General features: G+C 37.7%; 1 protein-coding gene across 1 annotated transcript in view; it reads left to right on the top strand.

Moving 5' to 3' along the window:
• The first annotated feature begins 976 nt into the window (after window positions 1-976).
• Window positions 977-12221, top strand: part of ACYP2 (acylphosphatase 2) — a 46870-nt gene continuing 35625 nt past the window's right edge. Inside the window, exons 1-3 of the mRNA XM_042789782.1 lie at window positions 977-1159; window positions 1808-1824; window positions 4090-4199. Of these exons, the coding sequence (XP_042645716.1) occupies window positions 1090-1159; window positions 1808-1824; window positions 4090-4199 (197 nt within the window). The 5' untranslated portion in view covers window positions 977-1089. The remainder of the gene's footprint in view (window positions 1160-1807; window positions 1825-4089; window positions 4200-12221) is intronic.

Raw genomic sequence — 12221 nt, 5'->3', positions numbered from 1 at the left:
ATGCTAGGACATGAAGTGGTGTGTGGGAGGGAATTGCCTAATGGAGAGCAAATAAAATTATTATTTTAATTGTTTGTAAAGTCACAGTTAACATACCTTTATCTGTTGGTAAGAGAAGGCAGAGTTCATCTTCTAAGGTTGGTTAAATGTTGTTTCTATTGTAGAATTCTGCCTCAAGACACTTATTTTCAGGAAAAGGCAAATACCAGGGGGGTGTGTGTGTGAACATTAAACTGTAAGCAGACATAGAATATTCCAGAGAAAAATCTTTGTGGTGTTTGGAGACTCAGCCTACTAACAACCAACTTCTGGCCTGTGCTTTTGCACATGTAGCATCTACATAAAATAAATTACAGGCGAACACATCTGGAAAGGTTTGCTAACATCAAAACATGAGCACTAACAGATATCACTGAAGGTTTGGTGAACAAGTTTGTGTGAGGGTGAGCTTTCTATCTCCAAGGCTAGGCCTCCTGCTTCAGCAGAGTACTTGAGCTTTGCTATTTGCCTCAGCACAGTGGTTGAACAGGGAGGAGAAATGAGCTTTTAAAACTTGGGGTGAAAGTTTAAGTAATATGGAGATGTACGTCAGGCACATGGCCTTGCCAGGGAGCGACACCCAAAATCAATTTGTCATTTTTTCTTATGTTTTAGCTTTCAAATACTTCTAACCTTGTCAGTCAAAATTACCTCAGGTCAGCCACGTATGGAAAATACTTTTTTCTTTCAATGATTCCTGTAAACCTTTGAAAAAGGCTAACGCTGCTTACCTGCGCACTGGATGCTCCAGCTGGGAAGCCCAGTTGGGCACACAGTCGTACTGCACCAGCCCTGAAAGAGGAGAGCGCCTCGTTCAGACCTTTGTTCTTTCAACCTACTTCTAATCCTAGCTACAGGAGAGAACTAACGCCTTTCCCAGGGCTCGGCAGGTACCTCACAACACGCCGTCGCCAGCAGCTGCCGCAGAGCGCCGGTAACTTGAGCCTCGCGCGCTGCCGTCCGGCTGCCACCGGGCGAGGGGACGCGGCTGCCCCGCTCGGCCCCGGCCCGGAGAGCACCGCGCTGTGCCAGAGCGGCTCTGCCGGCGCCATGTCTGCCCTGGCGAAGGCCTCGGGCGCGCTTAAATCGGTGGATTACGAAGTGTTCGGACGGGTGCAAGGTAAAGACGGGCCGGGCGCGGCGGGGCGGGAGGGTGAGGGGCGCCGCGCTGAGGCGGTGGTTGCGATGGCGCCGAGGGCGCGCGGCTGCGGCGGGCCGCGCATGCGCGCGGGGCCCGGCCCGGCGAGGCGGGCGGGGGCTGAGGCGGCGGCGGGGGCTCGTCCCCAACGGGGAGATGGGCAGGGGGGAAAAGGTGGTAGGTATGGCCCTACTGTAAGGCTCGCCGGGCTCCCTGGGGAGCACAGGCTGTTCTGTCAAAAGCACTTCACGTTGTCCGCGTTTATGCTCGCGTCTTCTGTCAGCGCGGTTATGTGGGAATTCCCGACCCTCCCACCCCCCCCCCCCGTTTGGCAGCAGTACTTTTTAAAAGTGAGAATTATGTCAAAGGTAACTCCCATACCGCAGCATCTTTATTAAATAAAGCTGTGTGCGTTAATGAAAACGACTGTTTGCCGAAGGGAAGGCTCAAGGCCAGCTTGTACCCAAATCCTGTGGAGTTTGCCCAGTGTTAAAATTTTGTAACTGCTCTCTGAGATTTCTGTAAGAAAAGGCCACAGATGAGTTGTATGCAGTTTACTATATATTAAGTGAAATTCCTAAAAGTGGTATTCTTCCAAATTATTTTATTGTCTTTTTCTTTCTTTTTTAGGTGTTTGTTTCAGGATGGTAAGGCAACATCTGATTTACTAGTTCCACTTTACAGTATAGTATTTCCAGTGCTAAAAATACGGCAGCAGGTCTGTAGAGTATAATCATATCCAACCTGAGCTCTGAGTTCTAGCTTAGACGGTTAAGTATTGCAAGGGGATTTAAAAGGAAAAAAAAGTACTTGTTTTATATTACTGTTATATTAAAATGGATTTTTGAAAGCTTACTCATGTGTTGCTTGTTTATATAGTGTATAAAGATTGTGTTTAGATTGTCTTGTGATAAAACAGCCACAAGCGCATTGTAACATGTTAATTTTAGAAAGGTTAAATCTGAACTTCTTGGTACTGGCTTCTGAAATGATGTATTCCAGTTGATCCTTTTAAATTACAATTACAGTACCACTATTTAAAGACGCTTATTATGTTTCCTTGTAACAGTGTACTACAGACACACTGTCTGTGTCTCATATCCCAGCCAGATGTCTCTACCAGCTCTGAAAATGCATCAGGTAGTTTTTAATTTTATAGAAACCCAAGAAACAAGAGGACATGTTTCAAATAAAAGTTTTCAGTCTCAGAATAGTGGACCATGCTTAATATTAGACCTATAGGGTTTTATGCATACTTTATATGTATTGTGAAATAGTGCAAAATTGAAATGGACAGAGGATTACAATATAGTAGGCCTTGAATTGAATTAATCTATCAAGTGGAAAGTGTATGCCCACACATTATGTGGTGGGCAGGTGCAAGCTTGCTCTGCCTTCTTTGGAGCTCACCTGGAGCTGCGTGAATGCATACCACAGTGCCAGTCCTGAGCCTAATAAGCAGTAGTGAGAAGCAGGTTGTCAGCTGCATTCCCATGCTTTTGGACAATTTAGTATGGAGAAGCTGCTCATAATCCTCTTGAGAAACACTCTTAATAGTTAGCAGCACCTTTTCATTAGCTAAATTACCCCAAAATTTGTTTTGCCTTTTGGAATGTAGTCATATTGACCTGAAATTTTTGGCTGTTGGCATTAGAATAAGTGTCTAAAGAGGCTGATAACACAGTGTGCCTATTTAGTATCTGTGTACTGTTTTGAGTATTACTCCACATAGTCTAAAATGTTTGGTGGCTATTTCCCATCTAAATGCATTGAAAAATATCCGATCTTATTGTTAGAGCCACCAGTGTCTGTTGATGTTCTGCAATACAAGGTAAAAACATGGCCATGTAGCTTTGTACCCCTTTACTAAAGGAGTGAGAAGTAAAACAGGATGTACCTTTAATGTAAATAAATTTGCTATTAATGAAATTAAGTAACCTGTATTGGCTAATAGTGTTTTTATTGTCCTACATGGAACAAAAATTCAATGGATTTCTGCAAAACAGGCTTTCTGTTCCCTACCATTACAATGTCCAGAAAGAAATTATGAAAACGTGCATGTATTCTGTGGAAGAGGGAAAATGAGAAAGTTTAAGAAAAAAACCCTGAACATTAAAAAAACCAGGAAACTTGGAAGTTCCCAATTTCATCACAAGGAGTGAATAGCTGGGAAACCATAATTTGTTGTGGTATTGCAAAAACACTAGAAAACCAGTATAAATTGATTGTGATCTTTGCTGCTATTTGTTTGTAGTAATGTAGCAGCTGAGGGTAGAATTTAAAGGGTGGAAGTCAGATGGAAAGGATTTAAAATTAAACTGGAGAGAAGAACTATGAAGTTTGTACATATAGCAAATTTAATGAGGTCAGTCACTGATTGCTGAAGAGGCAAATGAGCAGTGATATGAGCTATAGAAAGGAATGGAGTGGGTACAAGGGAGAGGTGTGGAACTAGTAGAGTACTTAGTGATCAAAACTGTGTTAAAGTTCCTGAAATAAGGGGAGCAAGTCTTTGGCCTCCCTGTGAAGGAAAAAAGCCTCATGACATCAGAAGGCTTCTATGCACGTATATATGAGAAAGGCAAGAAGATGTCTTCTTTATAAGCAATGTAATGTCTCAGTGGGAGTAATCATATGTATAGTTTTTTTTAAGAAAAGTATTAAAAGGTGTGGAAGTGGGAATTAATTGTGCGTTTATTATGTATATGCGAAATCTCATTCTTGGTCCAAAGCTGGCTGCCTCTGCTGCATCTTCAGAGCTGACAGGAATATCTTAGTGCCTGAATCTGAACATCATCCATGTATTTTTTTTTAAGTGTAGGTCTTAAAGATATGAAAGTGGGGTTTTAAATGGTATACATGTGGTGTATATGCTGACACTGATTGTCCTTTTTCGTTATTTTTCAAATCAGTACACAGAAGAGGAAGCTAGGAAATTAGGAGTAGTTGGCTGGGTTAAAAATACCAGTCAAGGAACTGTAACGGGTCAAGTTCAGGGCCCAGAAGATAAAGTAAATGCAATGTAAGTACTTTTGTGGTTTTTTTCAGTCTTACTGTAGTTGTTTACAGAAGCATTTTTAATACAAAGTAACAAGTAGAATTGTATGTCAGTAATGTAACAGTACTTTCAATAGTCAGTTTTAGTTTTGAGGAGATGCATCCTCTTAAGCTGTAAAAAAATCTTTTGGCTTTAAAAATAGCATGTACCATCAGGGAGTTTTAATTTCTAGTGTCTTACAGTTTGTCGGTGTATTTCTGTAACAACTCTTTTCGTGTGAAATGAAGGAAAAGCCTTTATTCATATACATGAGCAAAGATCTCATTTTTAATTCTTCAGAACTTCTCTGTTAAGAAATAGACTGAGGAACTACTTGAAATGCTTGTTCAGCCTGTATTTAAATCAACTTCAAGGAAACTGTGTTTAAATGTTTTTTTTTTTTTCCTGATTTAAAAAATTAATACGTAAATACACATTTCAGCAGAGGCCTGTAGGCTCTACCATCTGGAAATAAATTTTGAAGTATTTTGCTGACTTGAAAAGAATGGGTAATGATTTTCTTTATGAAATTGCCAATTTCCAAAAACTTAAAGCTATCACTCTGAGGAAATGATGCCTGGAAAAGCACAAAGCCCAATTCAATTGCTTCCAACCATCATTTTTGCAAGTGTATGTAGGAGGATTGTTGGGAGTTTTGAAAAATCCTTCAGTGGTTTGTACGCTCAACAAATAATGAGTGAAGGTAAAACTTCCCTTTGTAAGCTTTATTATGGATGGGCAATTACTGGTGCAAATTCTGCCATCACTTTTCAATACAGGAATTGCTTCAAAACTGAACTTACATAAAGTTGCCTTTCTGCAGAAAGACTAGTGTTATACTTTCTGGTAAAGTGATTTATATATGATTATCTAATGTGACAGAAGTATTTGTAGTAATTCTCGTTGGTTTTGAGCTTAACATTAGGTTGCTTATCTTGGGCTGCAAAACAAAGCCAGAGAAATCTCAGTTGTTTTCCTAGGTCAAGTTTGTACTTATATTCTGGAAGAACTTTGTTAATAGCCTGATTTAAATATTTTGTAAATTTAGTATCGGGGTGCTACCTCTCTAGTTAATTTAGCACCAAAAATGAACATGTGAGGAATCAGGACTTGGTTTCTATTTGTTGGAGTACTTGTTCATTTCAAAATTTCTAGTCAGTTGATTTATTCTCATTAAGCAGGTTTAAGTGGAAGTGCAGCTTAGCTCCTGATATTTCTCGTATCTGCATGAACTAGATTTTCTGCAGAATGCAGTGTTTTCATGCATCCTTTTCCTGTTATCTGTGTCAATGGGATTTAAAGGAAACCACACTTACCCCAACACCAGAAAGTTTGTGTGTAACGGGGGATCTCACAGGAGAGCTCTAAAATTAGACTAACAGAAACTAGGCTTGTTCTCAAAGAGTCATTGCATACAGACTATTGCAAAAAGAAAGAAAAGTTTTTATTTTTTGTTGTTATACAGTTTTAAGTGGGTCAGCAAGCTGGACTGCAACGAAGAAAAATGTTGAAGCTTTTGACATACCTTGTGTTCGATACTCAGAGCAAATAAAAAGTTGTTTTGAGTTGCTGCCTCTTCATTTCATGCTGGAAATCAGTGTTTTCCTCTGTGGGAATAATGTTGCAATGCTGAAGTTGAAGTATGATTTCAAAGTATGCATTGATACACAGATTATTAAATTGGAGATCCTACAGTAGGATGCTGAAGGACAAACAGTTCACTTTTGCTCCCTGTGTGTACGCTGATAAATTGAAAAGGTAGTGAGTTTATTTTTGTCATTAAATTGATGAACTTGCACATAAAAACAGAGCTACTCTATATGAACAACTACTTCAAAAGGTCCTTACTTCTCTCTGCTGGTACATGTTAATAGGAGGTCAAAATACATTTGAGTTTTCTTTGAAGTTTTTCCTAGAACTTACAGCAGAACATTGTAATGCTCAGTCATGCTTCCCAGGATTTTGTAATACTGTGTGTTCTAGATTCAAGGGTTCCTTAAAATGCTATGTTAAAAACAAAATGATGCTTCTGTTATGGCAAATTAATATAAACCGGTAACCCTAGACATACATTTGTATTCAAACTGTGATAAATAATCAGGAGGTAACTCTGGAGCCAACTTCCTATGCAAGCTCTGGTTTGTATTTACTAGATATTCAGAATGTAAGAGACTGTGTATGTATTACACTTCTTAAAAATTTTGCAATCTCTATGTTCAAAGACATTGGACACTTTTCAGACACATATGGTATGTGAATCAATATTGTAAGATATTACAAGAAAGGTTCCTGGTGAATGGTATTTCAAGTGTTGGAACCACGTGCTACTTTGTAGAAATCTTTCAGGAATAGTTTGTGTAGTGTCTTTTGGAGAAGTATTTTCACACTTGCATAACTTTCCAAATTAAACATTAGGCACAGAATAGCCTGGTTTTCAGAGGTGCAGAACTTGGACTTTAAAAAAAAAAAAAAAACGAGTATTGATGGTAATAAAATGTTTTATCAGTAGTTTTACTGGTTCTGACTTGTTAATGTTAGTGTTTTTCTGGGGGGAAGGTGGAAGAGGTGTTTTGGTCTATCATAAACAACTTCTATGCTAAGAAGAATCAAGGATATAAACTAAAAAGAGAGGAGGGATGCCATAAGAAAGTACAGTTCTAGAACAGGTACGTAGAAAAAAGCAATATGGGAGGGAAGAATGAGGGTTAAGAGTTTGAACAGGATAATGATAGGGAAAATGTAAAAACAAAAAAAAAAAAAAAAAAGTGGGAAAACCACTATGAGGCAATTCACATTACCAAGAAGCATGGAGTGAATAAGAAAGCATGCCTTTGTTCTGGGGCAGTAATGCGGCAGACCTCCAAGCCAACAGCTTTCCAGCAGCAGTCCTTTGCTCCTGATTTTCTGACTTGTTTTATTCTACTTTGTATCACTACTTGTATTGTGAGGCACAGCTAGGAAGTGTCCAGTACAGGCTCAAGAAACAATGCCCTTATGTGATTTATTTTTTTTTAATGCAGATTGCAAAGTAAAATGTAATCTGGAAGGAATTGAAGACAGTCCTGGTGATTGATTTTAAGCATTATTGTAATGCATGTATAGAGTTTAGATGGAGAGTGACCAGAACCAGTGGAAAGTGGAGAAAATTAGTTTTAACACTGAGAGAGTTGGAGGTATGATTATCCATCCACACTTAAAGTTCTCTAGAGAAGTGGGAGTATGTTAGAGAAGATCTATTCTGGAAATCAGTTGGCCAGGTATTTGATGATCTTCAGAGAGTCTAGGGTAGTCAAATATGACTTTATTCTGTTAGAATTGAGGGATTAGGTGCAGGAAGGCAGCCAAAGGCTTACGTACGTACTGCTGCAGGTGAGCACAGAAGAGTGCTAATGCAGGCAGTGAGCTGCCAGTTTGGTTCCTTCCCATCCTGGCAGGGAAAATAACTGGCCTCTTTTACCTGAGCCTTGTGTAGTTTTTCAAGTAGTGTGCTGAAACCTGGGTTTTGTTCTAAAATGTGGAAATAATTGTTTCCCTGCAGACACAAAATTATGATGAATTATTTCTAAAGATGACATACAAAACAGAGTTTGCTCTGGAGCATGTAACAGCTTAGCAGGGGCATTCTGACTCTTGCAGAAATAAGTGGAAAATGATAGGTAAGAATGAAGGACTGGGGCTTGAGAAGTGTTGCATGTGCAAGAAATTACATTCCTTATCAAACCATTCGCTTAGTGTTGAACATTGGTATAAACTTTTGTTGAAGTGGTGCTGGGAGGCTGACTGATTTAGATTCTGTGGTGGAAACCTGATCACGATGAAAACTGACAAAATTTACTGACTTCACTGAGGCTAGGATTTCAGTGTGAGTTTAACTGAAATACAAGAAGCTTGAGGTATGAATGGGCAGGTTTTGATTTAGGCATTTCCATTTCAAGATTTGCCTTCAGTTTGTTTTTAATGAAAAAGCTTTTAGATTCTCAAAGATCAAACAACTTTTACACAACGTATTTTGAAGCCAATTATTTATTTTAATTGCGAGATCTTGCAGACCATTTTAGGAGGTATTTTTAAGAAGTCTTGGGAATATTTTACCTGTGATCTTGCTTTAACGTTTCTTGCTTTTTAACCTCTAGATGGAGCTGTTTGTTCTGTAGATACTTTCAACTGTCCGTGCTTCATTTGAAGTGAATCTATTTTTAGACTGTTATGGTAGAATCCATCTTTTCTCCACTACATTTTTTTCTACTCTATTTTATAGTCCTGTTCTGTTTGCTGCTACTGTTCCGCATAGATAATACCCATTATCCTTAGCTACTAAAAGCTCGTTTTCAGTCTTTTACCTGTCTGTAAGCCAAAGAATACTAAAGTCCCAAGAAAAGCAGTAGCAGCATTTCTAAAACATAATGACATAAGGTTTTACGGTAAACTGAAGGCTTTTTTTGCCAGCCCAGATATTGTTAAATGGGGTAGAGGAGGTAGTCCTTCATCTATGTGTGTTTGTTTGTTTGTTTGGGCTTTTTTGCTACTAAGATTTATAGTACAGGGTTTTTCATTATAGTATTTTGTGATATTTTTTCTGTTTTATCCTTTAAATAAGGCTAGAACCTTTTTAGTCATTGTGGTTGTTGCCATAGCAACTTGCCTTGACAGGCTAGAAATCACTTTTGTATGAGAATTTTTTGAACTTTGACATATTACTTAGTTATCCAGCAAAAGAAGAAGAAAACACTCTTGTGGATTGCCAAATTCAGAATTTATTTGAAAAATCAAAGATTTCAAATCAGGCTGACACTCTAAAATCTTAGGACAATTTCTTTAGACACAGGTAGTATATAACAGCATAGTAAGTATTCTTCCTGTCTTTCTAGAAATACATTATATTAAATATAGACTGCTTGTTTTAGAAGTTGTTTCTAATTAATAAAGTAATGCTAATTTAATTTGAATGTTTTAATTTTTAATATCAATGTCAGTTAAGAATTAAGATGAAATATATAAATGACACAAGATTTTAAAATTACTTCAGTGTGTATCTGCATAGAAAAATCTAGATTTTTACCACATAAAGGGGAGAAAGGAACTCTATCTTAATGAATATCACAACTGTCATTCTGTTTCATTTGGTGTATCTAAGATTACTGTTTGTACCAAGTAGCGTTGAATAAATGCTTTTTTCCTCGATATAATTTTTAATTTTTTTGCAAATAATATCCCTGATGGCATGAAATGGAACGAAATGCTACTAAAAAGACCAAAGCTCCATATTTAGACTACGACTGGGTTCTTTGAGCAGAATTCTAGATCTTAATACCCAATTTACATTGAGATAAAAAACGAAAGTATTTTAGTCTGTATTTTGAGATTTTTCTCCACTATAAAAGGATATTTTAAAAAATGTTCAGTTCAATCTAAATGTTTAGGAGAAAAAACTGTAATGCTTTACACATGAACCTAGGCATAATGGTAGAAATGAATCTGCAGGGGATGCTTGTACAGAAAAGGAAGTGGTGTAGGTTTTTAGGTATGTGCGAGAGACATCTGTGATATGCCCAGAAACCTGCTATTGAAAAGAAGACAAAGGCAGTTGAGTGAAATGTTCAGAGAAGTTGGAAATATTGATGGATTAGGGAGAGAATATGGAAGTCAATTTGGGTTTGGCAACAGCTGATCAGTAAAATAATGTGATTGCAGATTGGGCATTAGTGGATTCAGGAAGTGGGGAGTAATATCAGATAAGCAGAAAAAGTACAAAACTTCCAGAGAATTTTGTCTAGGGGGCAGAGATACAGTAACCAAAGATGTGCTGTAATAGAAAAAAAATCATTACTGGAGATTGATCCTAGAGATAGAAGGGAAATTCTGAAATCTGTTAGTGTGGGAGAGGAGAATGTCAGAAGGATGAGCTAATTGCAGTGGGAGTGAAACGCCAAGAGGGGTTTGAAACCAAGTTTATGGTCAAACATGGTAGAGACAATTTAGCGAGACAGAGATTGTTTAGACCATCTTAATACAAGTGCTTATAAAACGAATTAAGTAGGTTGTGAGAAACCTCTTATCTTTATTCAAAGACGAATGCAGTTGTTCTCAAAATAGGCTCCAAATTCATAGGTATACATTTTCAGGGTTGTATTTATTAAAAGGTGGTAAAAATGAATTACTGGATTGGTTTAATTACTAGCCATGTTTAACAAACACAGTGGCTGAAATTTCATTGTATCTTTTATCTGATCAAGGAATGTGTAGGCCAAGGTGAACATTAACATCCCACATGTCTAAGAGAAGCATATAGATGCAAAATTGCAACTATTGTATTTGAAGTTGATCATGCAAAGTATACTAGACATTATATGCTTCATTGTTACATAAAACATTTATAAAACTGTGAGGATTAATACTTTTTGCCATACTTATTTTCTATTATTTCTATAAAAGTACATCTGCTCTGATGCAGAGCACATAAAGTTTACCTTGTGTCTTGCCAGTGAGGCAGCTATATGGCATAATAGTAAGGCTAAAATATTCCTAAAATATGTGCTGTTCTTGGGAAGCTGACACTGAGATATTTTGAAGGAAAGGGGAGAGGGGAAATTACAGTCACATTCTTTAAGCTGTCTTTTTACTTTGCCTAAGTGTGAAATAGTGAAAAAGGGTTAGGATGTGTTCTCATTTATGGTTGTAATGAAAAGTAGTTTTTACATTAATCACTGCTCAAGGTGGTTTACAGTATGTCGGTGACTTAATAACAGGCAGATGACAAGAAGTACAATGGGGTTTTTATAGTTCAGTGTGGGTCCAAGTATAACAAGCTCTGGTTTTTTGTTTGGTTTTATTTTTATTTGTTTAAAGGTAAAATTAGCCTACATTGGAAAACTAAATTATGTTAAACTATAATCTTTGTGGCTAGTATAATGATAAATGTGACCATCTCTTCCTACTGAATGTTTGAGGTATTTTTTTTATGATTATTTTTTAATTGCTTAAAATTGATAGATGAAATTGTGAACTATTTCAATTACGCAGGCTCATATCCTGGTCCTGTAAATTAAATTTACTAAATATTACCGATGATGACCTGGAAAAGATTGGAATTAAGCCTTGTTCTTTGGCATTTTAGCAGTTCAAAACTAGATAAATGAAGAACTAATTACAGTTTATTGTAGCAACTGTACTCAGCTTGCAAAGATCAGGAATGGGTCGGGTAAGTCAGAAGATGTAGTTTTTTGTTACTGGCTTCTGAGAATAAAGCCGGTAAGATATGAATGATACTTGGCTGAAGGAGAGAGCTGCATGCTTCCAACATAGAACTGGAGGCTGAGTGGCTTACCTTTGCTCTGCCCTTGCCATTTTATATGCAGCAGTGCCAACTGCCCCTAAGTGAAGTCCCCTCTTGTTAGTCACTTTGGGACATAACAAAAGATAATTCTCTCCCTGTGGACCAAGAACGGTTGAGGGGAGAGGTGTAGCTCTCCACTGAGGGTTACACAGCCCACCAGTAACAGCCACAAAGAGAAGTGGACTCCTGGCACTGGTCCTGTCGTTTAGACTGTAATGGATTGCCACTGTTCTTCATTGAAATGCCATAAACCACTAAAGCTTTTAACCATGGTTATGTCTTTCTTGATAGGGAATAGTGCAAGAAGGATGTTTTCTACACCCCCATTTCTTCTGCTGGGGTATAAAGATAGCTGTCTTGTGTGACCTTGTAGATTTTCTTTTTTAATCTAGCAATTTTTAGAGTCACTGTGAATTTGCAGTAGCTCAGTGGAACTGGAATTCTGTATCAAGTGTCTGCTTTCATTTCAAATCACTGCAGTGTTCCTAGTAGTAATATATTTTAATAAAAAAATAGTTTGTACTAAATAAATGATGCTAAATGTAGGTTTACAACACATAGTTAATTAGGATTTACTAAATACTGTCTAATTAGAGCTTAGTCCTCCTGTTTTCTTCACCCTTTGAGTATCAGATTTTTTGAAGGCATGCAGGCTAAGCACTTCAGTTACTTCT

This window comes from Tyto alba, unplaced genomic scaffold (assembly GCF_018691265.1).
Source record: "Tyto alba isolate M040663 unplaced genomic scaffold, T.alba_DEE_v4.0 Super-Scaffold_16, whole genome shotgun sequence".
In the NCBI taxonomy this organism is placed as follows: Eukaryota; Metazoa; Chordata; class Aves; order Strigiformes; family Tytonidae; genus Tyto; species Tyto alba.
This window is presented reverse-complemented; position numbering and strand designations above follow the sequence as displayed.